This window comes from Phodopus roborovskii, unplaced genomic scaffold (genome assembly GCF_943737965.1).
Source record: "Phodopus roborovskii unplaced genomic scaffold, PHOROB, whole genome shotgun sequence".
Taxonomy (NCBI): domain Eukaryota; kingdom Metazoa; phylum Chordata; class Mammalia; order Rodentia; family Cricetidae; genus Phodopus; species Phodopus roborovskii.
Genome location: NW_026126480.1, coordinates 32093034 through 32114681, shown reverse-complemented (window position 1 = coordinate 32114681; position 21648 = coordinate 32093034). Strand labels below are relative to the sequence as shown.

At 43.0% G+C, this 21648-nt stretch overlaps 1 protein-coding gene and 1 pseudogene across 6 annotated transcripts in view; one reads left to right on the top strand and one right to left on the bottom strand.

The window, feature by feature from the left end:
* Window positions 1-7771: 7771 nt before the first annotated feature.
* LOC127227778 (cold shock domain-containing protein E1-like) lies at window positions 7772-10090 on the bottom strand (annotated as a pseudogene).
* Window positions 10091-15869: 5779 nt separating this feature from the next.
* The window catches only part of Arhgap17 (Rho GTPase activating protein 17), an 80391-nt gene continuing 74612 nt past the window's right edge, over window positions 15870-21648 (top strand). For 5 of the 6 annotated variants that reach the window (XR_007835023.1, XR_007835022.1, XM_051192888.1 and 2 more), the window contains exon 1: window positions 15870-16048. Coding sequence is in view for 4 of the 6 variants with exons in the window: in XM_051192888.1 (XP_051048845.1) it covers window positions 15996-16048 (53 nt within the window). In the remaining 2 variants the exon portion in view is untranslated. The remainder of the gene's footprint in view (window positions 16049-21648) is intronic. The other variant, XM_051192894.1, reaches the window with a different exon arrangement.

Below are 21648 nucleotides of genomic sequence, written 5' to 3'. Positions count from 1 at the left end.
CACACACACACACACACACACACACACACACACACAGAGAGAGAGAGAGAGAGACTCATAGTAGTCCATGATTGTAGTTCCAGTTTCTTGGGAAGCTTAAGAAATAAAGACCCTTTGAGCCTTGTATTGGAAATCAGCTTGGATAATATAACAAGACTCCATATCAAATTTTAAAACAAAAACAAACAAATGTAGATGGTTTCTGTTATAACCCAGTCTGGCTTTTAACTCACTGTATGGCCAAAAGTGACCTTGAACTTCTAATCCCCCTGCCTCTCTGCTTCTCCAGTACTGGGATTTTAGGTATGCATCACCACATGTAATTTGTAAACTGTTGAGGATCAAACTCAGCTTTGTGCATTCTAAGCAAATAGTCTACCACTGAACTATATCCAGATTCAGTCTTTTAAAAAGTAATAAATTAATATATATGTGTTCATATGTAAGGAGTAAGGTTTTTCTGCCCGCCACTGGTCTTGTCCCGCCATCGCGCCAGCCCCAAATAACACACTGAGACTCTGTATTTGATATAATGCTGTTGGCCCGTTACTTGTTTCTTATTGGCTAGCTCTGTCTTAAGTATTAGCCTATTTCTGTTTATTTATGTATTTCCACGTGCTTTCATCTTACCAGGGAATGGGGCCTACGTCTGGTCTCCCCAGTCTCTCCATGCTGACTCTCCTTCCTACTTCCTCTTTCCTCCTTGTCTCCTAGTCCTTCCTATCTTCCTTTCCTATTGGTCAACAGTGCTTTATTCATTAACCAGTATGAGAAACATATTTACAGAATGACATCTCCCATCATTCATATACTTCATTTTACTTATTATTCACAAGTAACCACTGATACTTCAGGAGGGAAAAACAACAGGAACAACTCAAGTTCTGAAATGTTGTAGGAGATAATCCTGAAGTGTTATGATAAAGTGCCCAGACAAAAGCAACTTAAAGGACAAATACTTTATTTTGTCTTTCAGTTTGTTTTAATCATTGTTCTATTGCAGTGAAGAGACACCATAACCAAGGGAGCTTACAAAGAAAATATTTAATTAGGGGCTTATTCACATTTTCAGGGGTTGAGTTCATGGTTGTCACATTGGTGAGCAAGGCAGCAAGTAGGCAGGCATGCTGCTGGGGCAGTAGCTGAGACCTTACACTTTATCTGAAAGCTGGAGGCAGAGATAGACAGGGAGTGAGGGGGAGGAGGAGGGAGAGAAGAGAAAGCAAGAGTGAGTGGCTGAGAGAGACTGGGCCTGCTGTGGGAGCTTTTGAAACCTCAAAGCCCACCTCCAGTAACACATCTCCTCCAATAAGGCTTCATTTCTCACTGCCTAACCCTTCCCAAAAGAGTTCCACCAATTAGGAACCAAACAATCAAATATACGAACCTATGGAGGTCATTCTCTTTTGGATGAGGTTGTAGACACCAGTTCTCTGTGTAATAGCCCTGGCTGTCCTGGAACTCACTCTAGACCAGGCTGGCCTAGAACTCACAGAAATCTGCCTGCCTCTGCCTCCTGTGTGCTGGGATTAAAGGCATGCACCACTACAGCTCTGCCCAGGGGTCATTCCTATTCAAACTATCACACAGTTCCAGAGGGAAGACATGGAAGTAGGCATGGGAGGCATGTTGGCAGGATCAGGAGGCTTACTGGTCACACTGAATCCAGCATCAGTAAGCAGAGAGCTCTAGATGTCTACTGTGGCTCAGCTCCTTTTCTCCATTTATATAACCCAGAGAACAGTGCTTCCCTCATATAATATCATCAAGGGAGTCATCTACAGACCTTTGCAGAAGCCTGACTCCCAAGAAATTCTAGATTGTATCAAGTTGAGATTTAACACTGACCATCACAGGGAACAAACATATCTTTTCCTGAAGTGGCCCCTGCAAAGCACGTCAAAGGCTTAGTGTCCCAGCTTGGCAGTATAGCACCTGTGTTATCAGTAGGTAATAAATAAGTCAACAGCAAGTTTTCTGGGATATTGGCCTTATAATGTCTAGATTTGGTTAATATGGTCTGCCTCCTTGAATGACCCTTCAGTCACAATTTGCTTTCACCCAGGGTACCTGAACAACCCTTCCATTCTACACAATCTAATGCCTCTTCCTTTCTCCAAGAGTATGGGATGACATTACATCATGACATTCTCCAGTGAAACCTTTATTAATTCATGATCTTCTAGTCCTTTTGGGGTTATCTTGAGAATATATTGTTTACAGATTTAATTTAAGCATACCTATGCTGTTACCAACAACTTTACCTGTCTTGTATAGGACCTTCCAACCAAAAGCTCTAGGATTTCTCCAAAATAAAATCAACAGGCACTCCTGCTGCTATCATCAGAGTCTCCTCAGTGACCTTACTGATATCCACTCATGTTTCCTGAACTTTCTAGAAGGTGACCCAACATGATTATAAATTGTCTATGGGTTTCTAATGCAAATCACTTTCTTAGCCATATACTGCTGCCACTAGAATGACACACATTCTGGCCACAGTCTGAGCTTTTCTGGCAGTGGAGGCTCTCACAGACCCTGAGATTGGGACAAGGTACACACATTCCTTGGGCCACAGAAGCCGCAGCAACAGTAAACATCCCAGCACTCAGGAGGCAGAGGCAGGCCGATCTCTGTGAGTTCCAGGCCAGTCTACAGAGTAAATTGCAGGACAGCCAGGGGTACACAGAGAGACCCTGTCTTGAAAATCAAAAACAGAAAAGGAAAGAGAGAGAGAAAGGAAGAGAAGTGCTTGTGCTTTATGAATGTTGCTGCCACCATCATAGTTGATAAGCTCATTGAAGTGTTTTTTTTTTTTCCTTAGCTAACATATCCTCAATAAAAATGAGACACTGAAAGTGTAATGATTAGGATAAAGTTTCACAAATTTTGTTTGAATTGCAATTCTGACTGTATAAAAGTTCATCAAGTTGTAAAACTTTGGATCTAGTTAATCCTGGTGTGTGATGTTTTTATTTTCAATTTTTTAATAGTAAAGTTTATAAAAATTAAAAACAGGAAACAAAAGTGGACACAATCAGCTAAACTGTAAGTAGTCAGAGTGCAGAGGGTTGGTCTTAGACCATTCAGTCTGCTCTATCAAATAGCCATAAGTTTGGTGTTTTATAAACAACATGCTTGTTTCTCAGTTTTAGAGATTGGGAAGTTCATGACCACATTTGGTGTCTGTTGAGCAACTTTCTAGCTCACAGATCATACCTTCTTTCTGTGCTCACTTGGAGAAGGGATCAAGGCCTCCTGAGTTTTCTTTTCCTTTCTTTCTTTATTTCTTTCTTTCTTTTTTTTAAACAAAAGCCCTAATCCCATCATGAGGACTATTTTTGTCCAAATTACCTAATCATATCCTCCAATCTTCGTCTCTGAACACTACTACCTTAAGGCTTAGGATCTCAAAATTGAATTTGGGTTTGAGAAAAAAAAATCATTGAAAACATGATGATGCCCTAGACAACAAGTGGCTACATCTGAGTATTTTTGAGAAACTCATGTGTCATGAGTTTGCCTAAGAGTTATCCCCTTGTGGGCAAAGACCTCAGATCATTTCTTGCCTTACAGATACCTAAAGTATAAGCCAAGGTAACAGATGCCCCTGCATCCTCGAAGGCTATAATATAAGGCATTGCCAGAGGCTTACCATACATCACTGATTACGATCAGGAAGCTTGTTTTGCACTTGGGAGACTGAGGAGGGAGGATCATAAGTTTGAAGTTTGAACCTGAGATATATAAGGTTAACCTGAGCTATAAAGACCCTGTCTCAAAACAAATGAACATCAAACAAACAAAAAAATCTGTAATACAAAACAAGCATTCATTGAAACTTCCACTTATGGCCAAGAGGTGTTTATAGTCTACTTCAAAACCCCCATGGTGTTGCACATTACTCTCATTCCCAGACCTTCCCACCCTTCACCTCACAGCTATCAGTCATTCCTGCTGGGCACACAGAGTCTCTACAACAATGCCACACTGCTCCCTTGATTATCTTCATAGGCCAAAAGGGAGATATCTTGAAAGCCCAGATCACAATAGCTAGTCCATCTCACCCTGTGGTCCTCCCTTACCTGGTTGAGTACCTGCTGGTTAATTCTCCTGCTCCCTAGAAGGGTCCAACATCATCAAAGCTTAGAGTTGTGAATGGGTCCATTGTTATATTATTCTTGAGGTTAAAATCCAATACTGACTTTAGTATTTTCCTCCATCATTTGTCAGCAGGTAAGTGACTGCGTTGGGCTTTTTTTTTTTTTTTTTTTTTTTTTTTTTTTTTTATGTCAACTTATCACAAATTAGAATCACCTAGGTAGGGAGCCTAAAGAACTGTCAGTGCAGGGGACAGCAGCAGCCAGAACTGCCACAAGACAGAGCAGGGGGGTGGTGAGGAAAGACAAGTTGGCTTTGGCTAGAGACCGAGGACCCTGCATGAGGGAGCTGAGATATGTACCAGGGAGGAGCTCGGTTGGGGCAGCTGTGCTTGCCCAGCCATCTCTCCCTTGCTTGCTCACTATGGCTCCTGTGTCTGCAACAAAACTTATGGTCACACCAGAAATAACTTAAGAAGGCATAACATTCAGGCAGTCAGAGGAAAATAGGCATGTGGTGGCCACCTTCATTCATTCGCTCAATAGTTCCTAACCAAGGGGATAAGGGAACATCTCCTCTGCCCAGAAGCTGAGTTAACAACAGCATCCAGTCCACCCTGAGACCTCCCCAGACTGCCCGGATTCCACTACTGAACAAAACACCACTATTGGCCCCAGTTTCAGATGCACATTGGTCAGTAATCCTTGCTTTCATTTTGTTTTCAGTTTGGAAATTTGTGATGGTCACAGACTGGACTCCTGCCTATCAAGTCTACTTTGGACTTGCTCCCACTTGGGGTCCTATCCTGGGTTAGTGACCATTGATTTGTGGCAGCCATGATCTCAGGCTTCCCAGAATCCTAAGTCTTGGGGCCTCACCCAGAAATCTTACTGGGGTCTCCAAAAATGCCGTGGAGTTTGAGACCAGCTGGGAAAGACTCCACCAGACAAAACTTTCAACTTGAAAAATAAAAAAGCAAGTTTATTTATTTATTTATTTTTGCTTGTGTCTCAAAAATCAGTAAAAATTTATTCATTTGCATTCTTTCGCCATTAACAAAAAAAAAAAAAAAAAAAAAAAAAAAAAAAAGGAGAAGGCAAAAACGTCTTGTGTTTACGAAGATAAATGGCCTCTTTACCCAGAGATTAAATACTCAAACGACAATGGGGAAGATGAAAGCGCCCTCCCCACAGCCCCTGAGCTGACTATTGTCATCTGTAGACAAAAAGTCTTCACTCCACTAGCCAGAGAACCTGTTTGGGGCCAATTCAAGAGGGCAGAGAAATCAGGCCAATCCATTCCCATGATACAAATTTGAACAGAAGCTACACCAAGGATCAAGTGCCTGTATTCAACAGGACACTGGAACCAGGGGGCTAATTTGTAAAAAAAAAAAAAAAAAAAAAACAGGATTCATTTCAGGCACAACTTTTTTATTATTTTTGTGTGTTTGTTTTGTTTTTAAATCAGTGAAAGAAACTGGGTCCTAGAAGCTGCAGTGATCTAAGCAGCAGCAATTTTGTACATTCATCTATCTTTTGTTTAAATGTTTAAATTATCACACTGCTGGCACACTTCATTTGCATGAAATTCTGCACCATACATACTAATTATAGTAAAGTTATTTACCACCCATCCCAGGAAGAAAAAAAACCTACTCTGGAAGATAATTTTCTCTGAAATGTAATCAAATTTAAGTGGATTGTGATGAGATTATAAATATGAACATAACATTTTAATATTTGGCCATCAACTTAAGAAAATCGTTTGCTATATAAATTTTTGTAGTTTTTTAAAAGGTAATATATTCTACCTTCATTTGGTCCTCGGAATAAAAGCATAATGAACAGGAAAGAAAGGGAAAAGAATGCGGCTAAGTAATGAAGGTAGAGTATATATTATTCAGAGTGCAGAATTTCACAGGGCTAACAAGGCAACAGTCTGTATTGCTCATTTACATGGGTGAAGTGGAATTGCAATTATCAGTTGTGTTAAAAGCACCAAATAAAGCTCCTAAATCAATACTATAAGGCGCCACCTTAAGTTTCCTGGGTGCAACTGATGGGAGATGTCATTCTGTAAGTTTCTCATACTGGTTAATAATAAAGCACTGTTGGCCAATAGGAAAGGAAGATAGGAGGGACTAGGAGACAAGGAGGAAATAGGAAGTAGTAAAGAGGAGTCAAGATGGAGAGTCTGGAGAGAGCAGTATGCGGCCGCAGGCTCCCGGTAAGAAGAACGCGTGGACATACATAGATTAACACAAATGGGTTAATAACTAAGGCAGAGCTAGCCAATAAGAAACTAGTACCTGGCCAATAACATTGTATCAAATACAGAGTCTCTGTGTGTTATTTGGGGCTGGCGCAGTGGCAGGACAAGACCGGGCGGCAGCAGGCAAAAAAACCGAACTCGATACAGATGGCGCCCAACGTGGCTAGTAAGAACTTACTTACACTTAAGAACGACGCCCAAATTCCCAAATATTTATAAATGTTTGTTTTCATTTAAATGGACTTGGGTATAAATGGTTAATGATCACAGCCAGTTCTTTTTAAAGGTAAAAAGGGAATTACATGCAGGACCCACAGGAAAGTGACTTCTGATTCAAGATGGACATTGCTAACAGAGATCCTGCTTCATGGAAGAGTCTGCGAGACAGCATGCAGGACACAGACAAAAGTGACTGACAAACTGCCAATACAAGAAGACAGTTTAAAGTTTCCTGCGTTGCTGAAGAGTCTGCCAGACACACTGTGGCCTATGGGCTAAAGATGGAAGATTACAGAAGAACTTCGGGTGACCAGGCAATGAGTTGTCTCTGTCATTTCTAGAGCTTATATATTATCCTTCTGTGGTCTTTGAAGGAGTTGAAGACAGATAGTTATGGTTATAGTTTTCATTAGTTAGGATTAAAGATAAGTTACTTAAACTTTAGACACACAAAGATAGAATAGATGATGAAATATTTTCTTCAAATCTTGCTAAATGTTAATGGACTAAATATTGTTAACTGTGATTCTTACTTGATAACTGTTGTATAATATATTTTGCTATGTTAAGGTTAAAACCCTTCTTTTTATTTAGACAGAAAAGAGGAGATGATGGGAGATGTCATTCTGTAAGTTTCTCATACTGGTTAATAATAAAGCACTGTTGGCCAATAGGAAAGGAAGATAGGAGGGACTAGGAGACAAGGAGGAAATAGGAAGTAGTAAAGAGGAGTCAAGATGGAGAGTCTGGAGAGAGCAGTATGCGGCCGCAGGCTCCCGGTAAGAAGAACGCGTGGACATACATAGATTAACACAAATGGGTTAATAACTAAGGCAGAGCTAGCCAATAAGAAACTAGTACCTGGCCAATAACATTGTATCAAATACAGAGTCTCTGTGTGTTATTTGGGGCTGGCGCAGTGGCAGGACAAGACCGGGCGGCAGCAGGCAAAAAAACCGAACTCGATACATGCAACTGTGCATAATTTTAAAATGGTTTCTTAAATTTATTTATTTTTTTAAACATAACACGAGGAAGGTGTTAAAACTGGTGTAATAGCTCAATAGAATAAGTATTCCAGATTGTGGGAGGGATGAATAGAAAGACATTCAGAACTAACACCAGAATCCCCCCAACTTGACCATAGTGGATTAATGATGTGCTTTGTGGGTGTGGGTTAGTCAATGACACCAAATCCCATTGAGTTATCTGGTCCCCTTGGCTGACAAAGAACCATTAGACAAGGAGCACTGGCACCATCCAGGGAGATATTCTTCTTCAAGCGATTGGCCAATCGATCAGGTTGAGAAGCTGCAACAGCTTTGGGGCCTTCACAGGCTCGCCAAACATTACAGGCACTGCATTTCCCAGTGTGCTGATTAAGAATCACTGAGAATTCCACTTCATCTCCTGCCTGTAACTCAATGCCATCCTGAATTTCTTTCACATGGAAAAAGAGCCTCTTGCTTTCTCCTACTTCATAGTTAATAAAACCAAACTGATCTTTCACACACTCCACAGTGGCCCTGTGAAGGGGGTGTGATATTGTAGGCCATAGTTTGTGCATTTTGGCCAAGGACACACAACTGGAATTTGACACTCTCCCCTTTCTGCAAACAATCTCCTTTGTTGGCCATCCCAACTATGCCAAATGAATACACTTCACCTTTCATATCCCCCTCCTCCACAATCTCAGTCATTCCTTGGTATCCAATCTGTGTTGGATCAACACCTCTCAGAGAAACGAATGACTTTTCCAGAATAGATGGTGGCATTAGCTTCTTCAGTAATGCCATTCACTGAATGAGTTTTGTTTACTTTCTCAGCACTGAATTTATTGCCTTTGCCTTTGGACAAGCTGTATTCAACCATATCTCCAAGTTCCAGGCTATCAACATCACCAGAGAACTCCCTATAATGGAAAAATATGTCCTTATCATGGTTAACTGTTTCAATAAATCCAAAATTATCTTTCAGAGTTGCCACATAACCCAAGAGCCTTTTGAAGTAAGAATTAAGACCTAAAAGTCTCACACAAATTACAATCTGCTGTCCAGACCTGTGTTTATCACTAATACTAAATTCAACCTTATCTCCTATTTGAGGAGAAGTAGATCCTTCCATATCCTTGGCCATCATAAGCAATAATACCATCTTCTGCCTCTTTGTCTTTGCCTTTATTTGGGCTTGTGGTTTTAGGATTGCAAAAAGTGGCTTCTTTTTCTACAGTGCCCAGAAAATGATGATCTGAATGGGAATGGATTGAAACCGTGCTCTTGGGAAGTTTTTTAATCCTAATAACATGATTTCTTTGGGCAGAGCACATATCAGGAACCACAGTAAACTCTACTTCATCTGCAATGTGGAGCTGGTTCCCATCTAGAATTTCACTAAAGTGGAAGAACATATAAGCATCATGATCCACACACTTGATTAAACCAAAAATATCTCTCATGGCAGCAATCACACCCATTTCTCTGGCTTCATTAGTGAACATAGAACCTCTATGTTGGTTGAGCGTTCTAATTTGTCATGTTGGTCTGTTGAAATATTAAACCTAACATGATCACCTTCTACCAGGGTCACTTTGGATTTTGTGTCTTTGTCTCCAAAGGGAAGTTCTTTAGGAATCACAAAGTCAACTTTGATTCGTCCTGGCAATGGATCATTCTGGTTTTTACTAGGTACTGTTGGGATAACTTTGGTTACAGTTCCTTCAAAATGTTCAATGCTAATATCTTCAAAAATGACTGTCCCTTGAGGCAATAGTCTGACATCTGTTGCAACTTCTTTACCATTTTTGTCCCTGATTGTGAATTCCACATCATCTCCAGGCTGTAAGGTTTCTAGGTCACCTTTAAATTCAGTATAGTGAAAGAATATCTCTTTTACAACATCACCTTGTTCAATAAAGCCAAACACCTCCTTCATAGCACAAAGTACTCTTTGACAGCGAGCTTGTTTCTTTTTCAAAAGCATAATGTTATGAGCACTTACAGCACCAGTGTGCTTATTGTTATCAATTACAAAGTTAATGTTATCTCCAGTTTCCAGCTGAACATTCCCTTCCACATCTTCAGAGGTGTAAGTCAGATAAAACACTTCCTGTCAATTCACTCGTTCTATAGGATGCATTTCAGGTTTTACCTTCACCAATTTAATAGCAATAGCTTTCCCAGTCCGCTGGTCAGATGATACTTCAAATTCAACATCATCTCCTACTTTCAAGTCCTGGAGGTTGTCATTATAGTGAAGAGTGGAAGAAAATTCTACCTTGCCTTTCTGAACAATGAATAAATCCGTAAGAGGTCAATAGTTCTTCAATAACCCAGTTTCAAGCAGTGCTGCTAAAATACCATTGGGGTACCCATTGTGTCCATTGTTGTGGAGAAGGTTTGGGACAAAGCTCATCTCACAGTGATAATCAAATATTGCACTTTCAGTAGTATTTGCTGACTTTTCTTTTGCAGCACAAGTTCCAAAGGATGAAAGTTGCTAGTATGCGAGAGAGAGAGAGAGAGAGAGAGAGAGAGAGTGAGAGAGAGAGAGAGAGAGTGAGAGAGAGAGAGAGAGAGAGAAAATGATCTATCAAGCTAATAAAGAATACAACTGCTGCTGCACCAGGCAATCTCACAGTACAATACTGAAGAAAACAAGGACCACTAGCAGCGTTGGGAAGTGCTCTTTCAAAGCTGTTGAGTAGGTACAAACTTCTTGTTTCAGATCAAGTGTTGTGTCTTCAATTTGTGCACTCTTCTTTAGTGTTGCTGGTTGTTCGGGTCTGTTCCTTGCCTGATCTGAACTTAAAGCAGCAGTTTCAGGTGGTAAAGTCTGTTCTGTTACACTCATACCCAACAGCTCAGTGCCCCTTTTCCAGCCGCAAGTTTATTTTTATAGCAACTTTGCAACAACAGCATCCTTTGACAATCCAATAGCTGCTATTGGGGAAGCTGGGGGCTAGAGCTTTTAAGGCACAACCCATAACTGTCTCAATTCTGGGGATTTTCTGTTCTATGAGGCTTCATTTTTTTTTTGTTTGTTTGTTTCATGTATTTTCTTTTTCTGAGAAAGTAGTGACTAAATGAGATTACAGAAGCAGAGTGAGCTTCTGGTTAGTATTTTAGGATAGCAACTATACAATAAAGGGAAGAGGTAACATTTTTGTGAAATGAGCCAGGTGGCTCTGAGATCAGCATCCTCTTTAGATTGCTGTCAAGACACAACTGCTGACAGGGCTGACCTTAGGGTCCTGGTCTATACATCTGGTGGTTAACAATCTTTAGGTTAAGAATAAGGTCTCTGCTGACTTCTAGGTTTTTCTTTTATACATAGTAACAGTTTAAAATTCAATTTGAAATGGAGCTAGTTTTTAATCATTACAGTATAATTTGCTTCTGTCTTTAACAAGAGGCAAAAAAATGTTTTAAAATATATTCTTTATGATATACATATGATAGAATAAGCAAATGCTTAATTTGCATACCTACTTTATACACAGAGTGGCATAAAAATTCCTCAGGTGGGGACTGGAAAATGGCTCAACAGTCAGGAGCACTGGCTGCTCTTCCAAGGAACTTAGGATCAACTCCCAGCACTCACATGGCAGCTCAGGATTGTGTATAACTCAAATCCCAGGGAATCTGACACCCTCACACCTAAACTAAACAAATTATTTTTAAAAAATTCTCAGGTGATGTTTGCAAGCAGAATAAGTTCTAGGAGCCCTGTTCTAAAGGTTCCTCATGTCTAAGCTCATAGCCTATCCAGAGCTGAGCCCTGGCCTAGGTATGAGCACATGAACTAATGAAAACCCTTCACCTTTAAATCTCCAAGCATGCAAGTAGTCAGGTCATCTAACTCAAGATGACTTAGGAGCCTTAGCTGAATTACAGGCCCATGTTGCCATAGCCAATGTATACAGTGCCAAGGATGGAACCCAGAGTCCCATGTATGCTTGGCAAGCACTCTACCAAGAGAGCTACAAGCTGTGCTCCTTGAATTTTCTCTGAAAAGAACTGGGTATAGAAGAGACAATTATTCACATGTCAGAATTTATACTAATCCCTGCCCTTCTCTTCAAAGATTGGAGCAGGCGCATCTTACACTGAATATTTTCCTCCAAATCTGCTTCCACCTGTTTCTGGGAGAGGGCTCTAGCTTCTCTGGGGTTGTGGACTATAGGCTGATTATAGTTTGCTTTATGTCTGGTATCCACTTATGAGTAATACTATATTTATCTTTCTGGATCTAGGTTACATCACTCAAGATGATTGTTTTTTTCTAGTTCTGTCCATTTGTTTGCCAATTTAAAGATGTCATTGTTTTTTACTGCTGAGTAGTACTCCATTATGTAAATGTATCATATTTTCTTTATCCATCCTTCGGTTGAGGGACATCTAGGTTGTTTCCAAGTTCTGACTATTACAAATAATGCTGCTATGGACACAGTTGAACAAATATTCTTGTGGTGTGAGTGTACCTCCTTTGGGTATATGCCCAAAAGTGGTATTTCAGGGTCTTGAGGCAGATTGATTCCTAGTTTTCTGAGACATTGCCGTACTTATTTCCATTGCAGCTGTACAAATTTGCACTCCCACAGGCAATGAAGTGTTCTTCTTACTTTATATTCTTTCCAATATAAGCTGTCATCAGTGTTTTTGATCTTAGTAATTTTTGATCAGTAATTTTTACTGATATTTTCTCCCTCCCTCCCATCTTTCTAACATTTGATTGACACACTGCTGCTTGTAGTTCTATGACAGCATCTAGCATTTTAGGGTTAGCCACAGGGTCACTCCACTTTGTTGTTTCCTGAGGTTGTCCACTTTTTTCAGGTAGCTGTTTCTTTTGTAAATGCAAGGCATTCTTTTCTCCTATGCTTTGCTATAAATTTTGTTTTCTTAGGCATATTTATGTAATTCCTTTGGAAGCTCTAAACTTCCCTTAGGCTTTTCAGATTTCCCCTCTTCTTCCATTGTATCATTTTGCCCTATCATGTATGAATGTATTTTCAAAGATCTTTTGCATAGAGATGGGGTCTTCCTGTGTCATACTCTATCTGTTGTTTTCTATGGGGCATAATAGTTTATTTAAGTCTTTAACTGTGTCTTCAATTTCTTCATTTTGGGGGGCTTGACTCTTTGTTTGTAGGTAGGCCAGTTAAAACCTTTAAGTGTGTGTGTGTGAGATGTGTGTGGGTACGAATGTGCCACAGTATGCAGTTGAAGGCCAGAGAACAACTTGCTGCAGTCAGTTCTCTGCTTCTACTAAGTGGGTTCCAGGGATGGAATTCAGTTTGTGAGGTTAGACAGCAAGCATCTTTACCTGCTGAGCTATCTTTCCTGCTCCAGACAGTATTTAGCACAGTCTGAGGCCTAGAGATCAGTGACTTCAATTCTTGAGCCATGTGGATGAAAGACGATTTCCAACTCTTCTCTCTTTTGTTCACAGTAACTGAGGTTTTCTGGATGCTTGTGGTTGATGATTAAATTTGATTAACAATACCCTGGCTTCTGTTCTGTTTACATTCATTTGATGTTTTTGTTTTGTTTTGTTTTGTTTTGTTTTGTTTTTTGGTGAATTTGTTTTCACCTACTAGCTCTTCCTTCTACACTGAGAGTCTGAGCAACACACCTCAAAGGTCAGCTTCTGACTCATGTCTTAAAGTTGTCTGTCATGCCAGGTGGTGGTGGTGCACACCTTTAATCCCAGCACTAGAAAGCAGAGGCAGGTGGATCTCTAGACTCAAAGTGAAACTGGTCTACATAGTGAGTTCCAGGACAGCTTGGGATATGCAAAGAAACTCTTTCTTGAAAAAACAAGGCAAACAGGCAAGCAAGCAAGCAAACAAACAAACAAACTTCATCTGTCAATGTTGTGACCAAACTGACATTACAATCCATGTCATCCACCTGTAAAGCTACTGCATAATTGGTATCACAATGCTGTGGGATATTTTGACTGTACTCTGACACTCCCAAATCTGCCAATAAATTTTACTTTGAACCAGAGGGCAGAGCTGGCTACTAGCGGACCAAAATTAGCCATAGAGATTTTGGAGGACTGAGGACATATAGAGAGAAACAGGAAGTAGTAGAGAGGGCTTTAGAAAGATTCTTGGCCTTTTTGGATTGAGGAATAAGAGAGAGAGGCGGTCACTGGTCACTTCTCTGCCATTTCTCAGATCAGTTTCTTACCCCATATCTGACCTGACTCTGAGTTTTGTTTTGTTTCTTCTCCTTCTTCTTCTCCTCCTCTTCTTCTTTTTGGATAAAGAATAAACACTTCACCACAACTAAATGAAGGCTGTATAGTGGTCCATGATATGATGACAGCATCTGTTCCTTGTTGTTTTACAACAGGCTGACCTGGAATTTGTGATCCTCCTGTCTCAACCTCCTGAGTAGCTGAGATTTCAGGCCTGCATCACCACAGTTTAGTTTCATGGTAAAATCTGAATGTAGTGACTCAATGGCTGACTCAAATTTTGGAAATTATCTAGAAGCCCCATCTGTCTTGCTTTAATATGTCCTGTTGGGTGGGGTGGCACAAGCCTGTAATCCTAGCATTCGGCATGTAGAGGCAGTAGGATCAAGAATTTAAGGCCATCATCAGCTGCATGAGACTCCTTCTCAAAAAACAAAGTCTCGTTTTAATTCTCTCTGTTGTTATTAATGTTAATGACTTGCAGTTTCCTGCCTGACCCAAGGCTCCACGCTTGAGTCGTGACTGCTACAGGTTTTTAAGTTTCTTGTTCTTTGATCTCAAGATGTCCCCTGTATTACAGTTACTTTGCCCTCCGTTGTGAGCAAATGATGGACAAGATGCAATGTAAGGGAGGAAGGGTTTAGCCTGGCTTCCAGTTGGAGGGATGTCCACCATAATGAGAAAGGCATCCTGCTTGTAGGCTATGTGCCCCCACAGACAGAAAGCAGAAGGCGATGAACGCTCCTGGTTCAGCTAGCTGTCTCCTTTTTATACAGTCTGGGGTCACAGATCATGCAGTAGTGTGGCCCACATTTAGAGTGGGTCTTCCCAACTCAATTAACCTAATGTAGATATTTCTTTACAGACATTCACGGATATTTGTTTCTAAGGTGACTCTAGATCCTGTCAAGCTGACACTTTAAACCATCACATAGCTTGTGAAGGAAGCCCTAGCCCACTGGATTCAGGGAATAGTGTCTACACAGTGTCAGTGCTGCCAAGTAAGGAGGACATGGCTGCAGGTCATAAAACTTACCTGGTTCAGTTGGAGCAATGTGAAATGACTGAGCCTGTGGGGCTAGGAATCAGAACCCTCTGGTCATTTAAGACAGCAGGGGATTCAGACCCATCAGTGCAGGGGCTAGTGAGGACCAGTTTCCTTTGGCTGTGGGCCTATGTGTATACACTATAGGTGGCCTTCAGCTGATTGATCCAGTCTTTTAGCTTTTCCCATGGGCCAGCGAGCAGCTCTTGAAAAGAGTCGCTGGCCTCCACGACAATCTCTCTCCTGACACTTTGCCCTTTGGGCAGGACAGAGGGCAAGGTGCTTGATCTGGCTCAGCTCGTTAGGATATACCCTGGTCTGACTCACCAGGTTCGGTCCACTCGGTTCAGCTAAACCTCACTTTAGGTTCTACTCGCCCTCCCTTGACTTGGCCTCACTAGACTAGGAACACCCTTTTCTATTCGGCTTGGCTTGGTCCAGCTTCTCTCTCTCTAGACTGGCTCGGCTCCCGGGTCCGGCTGGGCGAGGCACCATCCCTCTGTGTTCCACCCTGAGCGACTGAGCCCGGATCTACTAAGCTCACCGGCGTTCTAGCTGACCCCACTAGAGAAGGAATCCAGGTTGGGCTCAGCTCGGTGCTTCCAGCAGAGCTCTGATTAAGAACCGCCTGGGTCCAGGTGCCCCGCTGGGTTTGGCTCCGCCCTTCTTGGCTGAGCCAAGCTCGTCCATCCCCGATTGGCTCAACTCCACCCCCTCCGCTCGACGATTAGTTCGGCTCCACCCCAAGTTCGCCTGGCTTGGCTAAGTCTTGCTCCGCCAGACTTCTCTGGTTTCGGCCGGGTCCAGCTCAGCTCCATCTATCTTGTTTCTGCCCAGTTCGGCTCGGCTCCACCCACCTCCCCTGGGCCTCTCTGGTCCCCGCCCTGATTGGCTTAACTCCACCCATCGCAGTTCGTTCGCACCTGCTCGACTCCACCTCTCTGGTTTCGGCTTTGTTCGGCTCCGTTCGGCCCCACTCGGTTGGGCAGGAGGAGCAGGCGACGGCCCTGGAAGTGACGCGGCGAGGGCGGGCCCGACTTGTAGCCTCGGTCGCCGCCTCTCGGGCCGGGAAACGATGTAGGAACCGCCAGACAGTCCCCAGCTCTCCCCGGCCCGAGCCCCGCGGCCTGCCGCCGTCGCAGCCGCCGCCATGAAGAAGCAATTCAACCGCATGAAGCAGCTGGCCAACCAGACCGTCGGCAGGCGAGTGCGCGGGGCGCGCTGGCGGGGGGCGCGCGGGGGGGCGGGCCGGTCCTGCGCGCGAGGAGCCGAAGAACGGGGAGAGCCGGGCGCGGCCGGGCCTGGGCCAGCGGGGCGGGGGTCTGCGCCAAGCTGCGGCTTGGGCGCTGCCCATTGTCCTGCCCAAAGGAACATCGCCCACGAGAGACCCACGCGAGCCTTTACTCTTCCCTGTCCCCGCCATCCCGAGCTTGGCGCCTGCTGCAAAAACTCTGCAAACTTGTGTTCTTAATGCAGTGCCAGGCGCGCAGCTTTGGGGGCGGCGTTCTCAGGCTCTCCCCGCCGACCCGCTGCTGCAGCCTTCTTCCAGAAGGTGTTAGTTAGGCCAGTGAAGTTCAGTCTCCCAGTGAAGGAATCGAGCCGTGCAATCTCAAAATCCAGGCTGTTGGGAACTTGTTGCGAGTTCTTGACGTTTAGAAGTTTGTAAAGGGAAAAGGATGGCTTTTCTCACCTTGGATGCGGAATTTTGTGTTTCTTTGATACTGCATGAATGTTTGACAGGAAACATTGATTTTTTTTTTTTTTTTGAATGAAAGAATACAGGAGGTACTGTAGATAAGCAGGCTACAGAACAGAAGCGATTTGCGGTTTTTAGAGCTTCTGGAGGCTGTTGTCTTGTGCTGTGCTATCTGTAACAAATATTTCAAGGTCTTGCTGGGCAGATAGCTGTGCTGAACCACTTTGCTGTTTATTCTGGACGGAGATAGATGAATTTTTCACAGCTCTCACGCTTTCCCTCCTCCCCTGACAGTTAAGGGGAGTTTGGTTTGGTTGAATCACGTGAGACACTTCTTTTTTTTATGTGTAGGAAAATACTTTTACTTCCTCTTGAGTTTTCTAAATTTGCTTTTTAGAATGTTTCGTTTCCCTCAGCTTTTTGCTAGGTTTTGTTACTGAGTTTCAAAAAACGATCCCAGTCATATAATTTTGGTATGCATTATTTTTTATCCAGAATCAGTCCCTGTCCCTTAAACCCAGACATGCCTACTTTTCTGTTGCTTGTAGAATTAAAGAAAGAGGAAGATCAAGACAAATAATCCTAATGGCTCAAACAAAAAACATTATGAGAAATAATTTCTTCTGAGTTTTGTACCTCTTTCTCAGCCATATGCATGGCAGAATCAAAACTTAGTGAATACCAAGATATATTTGTTAGATTGCTATTTATTTGCTTATTGGGCTTTGTATTTTGTGGGACAAGGGATAATTGCTGTTTTATGCAAAGTTCTGAGAGCTTTCTATCTTGAAAGCCCTTTGGGGTTCTGTGGGCTCCTGTTTCCCCTTAGCTTCCCTTCCTACTTTTACATTCCAGCCATACCTACCCACTTTCAGTTTCCACAGGAGGCCTGTGTTTCTTCTGCATTATTCTCTTTCTGGACATCCCAGAAGCCTTTTTCACCACACTTAGCTGATAAATGCCCTCTTTCTCATTCTTCAGGTCTCTCAGTGATAGGCTCTGTGCCCTATGAAGATCCTTGATGCCGGACATGGGACATAATTCCATATACTACCTGCTTTCTATCATCAGACTGCCTCTTTACTTGCTTGTATTGACTGCTTGAGTACCCAGAGGGTCTTTCCTATGTGTCTTTGGTTCCCTGTGACTCCTATTCCATGACAGATGGCCTGTTGAAATTGTTAACTTAAGGAGTTACTCTTACTACATTGCCTGGTGCTGTGGGATTAAGTATGGGAAAATGTGAACAGGATAGAGTGGTGGTGATTCATACTGGGACAGTAATTCTGGCCCTGACCTTTGACTGTTTGAAAATCTTTATTGCTAGATGCCAGTGGAAGCTGCAGCTATTGCAGAGCTCTAAGGGTGTGGCAGCTATGAGACTCAAGTCAGAACATCTGTTTTTACTGGAGAGAAACCTGTTGCTCTCTTGCTGTTGATTTCCTAGATCTTTCTGTCTGTCTCTGTCTATCTCTCTCTCTCTCTCTCTCTCTCTCTCTCTGTGTGTGTGTGTGTGTGTGTGTGTGTGTGTGTGTGTGTGTGTGTGTGTTCCTATTTAAGAAACCTAAGGGGTAGAAAGAAAAATGGAGGACAGACCTGAGAATTATTGTTGAATGGAGCCAGATGGTTGATAGGCATCAGAAGCAGATATGGGTGTATTTAGGTAAAGATCAATGCTTTTCTAGCACAGATTTTTCCAAGCTGTGATCTGAATAGGGAAGGAATTTATATATGTGAATGCCCACTGTTTATCAGTGTGTAGAGTTCTAGATGGTACCTTGTAGTGAGATATTCCTGTAGGGTGGAATGCTTGTGAGTAACTCCACCATGAAGTTTCATAGCACCAGCAAGTGGAGGATTGGTAATGCCCAGAAAGAATGAGCTGTCATGATGTAGTTTGTGTACAGAGGATGGATGAGTCTATTGGTGTGGGCAAGGCTTACAAGGTGGCCTTACGATGTAGGTGCCCTAAAGAGGGTAGTTTTTGCCCACCTGCTCTTTGGTGAATCAGGTATTCAGTGAACACTGAAACCATACTGCACACCACTGTGTGTTATTAAAGAATCAGATAAACACAAGATTTCTGCCCTGGAGCTGCTCAGTAGATATGTGGAGGAGATAGGCAAGCCTCAAATAATTGTAAACATGAGATAAGTACTTTCGGGAGGATGGCAAGTACACAGAGGAGAACCTGTCTGCCACTGGATGGAGGAGGTCACAAAAGCTCCTGACAGGAGATACGAGCAGAGTCTTCAAGTACTTCTTTCAGATTTTCTTGGCAGGATTAGGTCTCTTCTGGTGATGAGAAAACACAATTCAAGGTGCCTGAGCGGAAGGGAATTCATTGACTTTTGAGCAGGAGTCCAGACATAGCATAGCTATTGTTGAGACAAACCACTATATAGCCCAGAATTCCCAGGCCTACTGCCCTAGCCATCCTGGTGCTGGATTTGGGGGCATCCAGGAGGGTTTACTCTTTTGACAGGCTGAGTTCACAGACTTCCATTATCCCCAGGGCAAGTCTCAGAGGAAAAGACTGCTTTGTGACTGTGGCCAGAGTCCCGGGGTTGGCTGTGTTTCTGGGTCACATGCCTTTCCTGGGAAAAGGAATGGACTCAACCCCACCCAAGCAGAGAGTGTAGGAGTGCTGTTTCCCCCAAGGTAAACTGGGGTGCTGTTACCAGCAGAAGGAGAATGGGCAGACACTGATTAGGCAAGCAAGAAAAACCCCATAGGGCTTTTTCAGTTTTGCTGTGGCAACGGAGAGGCATTCTCTTGGGAAAACGCTTAGCTTCAGACAATCTAGTGGAGGGAGAATGTTGTCTGGAGTCAAGGAAGCTGTACAGGAGAATCAGGAATATGAAGTTAGGAGATGCCTGTGTCAAGAGAGGAATTGGGGGAGGTGTAATGAGAGCACATCCCTGGCAGAGCCTGCCCCCATGGGAATTAGTCCTAGTGCTTTCATTCGATAAATCAAGGTTACTGTCTTGAGTGCCAGGGAACACCAGGGAAGGACTTTGGAGAACCTGAGGGCCATGTTCTACTAAGGGGGGGGGGTGTCTATGGGAATGTGGGTCCCAGCCTCTGGAGTTCTCAGGAAGATGCCTAAAATGTAAATTTTGTTGAACATTAGATGACATTTTACTGTAGTATTTTCATTACACTACACAAAATTTTTTGAGGCCAGATGTTGGCTCTGTGTTGGCAGCTATTTATCTCAGAGGACCTGGAAGTTACCACTTCCTGGTTCCTTCTTTACCTGATATCTTGGCATCGTTGGTTCTCTGGCTCTGTTGGAGAACTCCTTTCATTTGCTGATGTCTTTAGTAGGGTCACAGTAAATTCACCTTTCTACAGTGTGGCTAACCAAGGACCGTGTCTCACCACCTGGCCTGGTTCTCACCCATGGCACCTACCATTTATATTTTATGAAGGAGGACAAATGACTCGCCAGTTTGGCACAGCTACTAAGTGATCCACCCACCCAGCACATGGTGTGGGCCTTCTGCCTCTGCAGCCCATGTACTTCTGACCACAGAACTCAGGGTGCCCTTTCACCAGGAAAGGTGTCATGTTTATGAACAAACATCTTAAACATCTTCCATGACCACTAAGCCAATGCACTTCTCATAAGGAACTTCACCGCATTCTCTCAGAAGCTCTAGAGTGATGTTGTTTATTCCTGAAGGAAGCCAGAGATCAGAGGGGCATGGTGGAGTTGTGGATCCAAATCAGACCTCTGATGTTGAAGCAGACATACATGGTGCTTCATTCATCTTCAGAGCTGCCTCCATCAAATCTTGGAAGCTGTGAGTAGGATGTAGCTGTAATTCAGTGGCTGTCACTCAGCTTGAGGCTGTGTTTCCTCAGGGGACACTGGGCCATGTCTAGAGGCTTTTAGAGGCTTTGCTGAGGGCAAGTGCTCTACCACTGAGCCATATTTCAGCCTTCTTGATGGTCATGACTTGGGTAGGTGGGGCCGGTGTTGCTGCTGGCTGTCTTTTCCTGGCATCTGGTAGGTTGAGACATGAGTCCTCATGAACGGTGTCAACAACAAGGAATTGTGCAGTGCCAGCTGCATTAGTGCTGAGGTTTAGAAAACTGACTTAGTCCTCTTTAGTGTTCTGGCTGTATGAATGGTTGCAGCCAAAGATGTAGACTATCGGCTTGCTGGTATTAGATATACTCTGTTTGCTTTATTCAGTGCTTATTCATTTACTATTAACTTTAAAAATTAGTACTTTTCATCTGAAAAATATGTATCTCGTGCTTCTTCTAGAAGAATCTTGGCAATTCTGTCAGTATTAAATATCACTGTCTAGTACAGGACCTGGAGCAAGCCACAGCTTTCACATTGGGGTGGGCATCAGCTCCCTGTCTGCATAGCCCATAGCTGGTGGGCTTTACCTGATTATAGTCCTTGCTGATCTCTTCCTGATCATTGAGATCTAAGGACTTCTCTAAGAGTAGCTATCAATTACAGCAGCAGGAATTCACTTTAGCCAAAGTGCATGGCTACCTGCTGATCTCATAGTCATCCCCCTCTCTGTCAGGCAGTGTGTCCTCCTTGCTTTGCCTGCCTCAACACTCTACTCCTCACTGGCTTAGTGGCTTCTCCCTTCCCTTTGGGTTTCACCTCTACCTCTCCCCCAGAGATCTCTGAACAGGGTACCTGAGGAAAGCTAGGTACCAAACCTAGTGGCTTCCATCCAGCCTCAGATACAGCAGGAGTGGGGAAAAGATCCATATCCGAGTATCTTCTTAGTAGGACCATCTGAGGTTTGCCTTGGGAGGGTTGCAGGTTGCAGAATTCTAGAATGCTAAACAGCTTATTTATAGGTGTATGAAAATCCATACCCCTCCTAGGGTGGCAGGGAATAAAAAACAGCCACAGAAGGATGTGGTCACCTAGCATCAACTTTATTTATGACGGCAACATGGGACTCTGTTATGAATCACCCCTATGACAGAACTTCCTGGTGTTGGGCAGAACTCTCCATGGTTTGCAATTGCAATGGAGGGTGTACCATGCTAGACTATGGAATACTTTGTATGCATCATTCTGTTTCTCAAATGTAGGTGGATACCATGGTAACCAAGTAAAAAT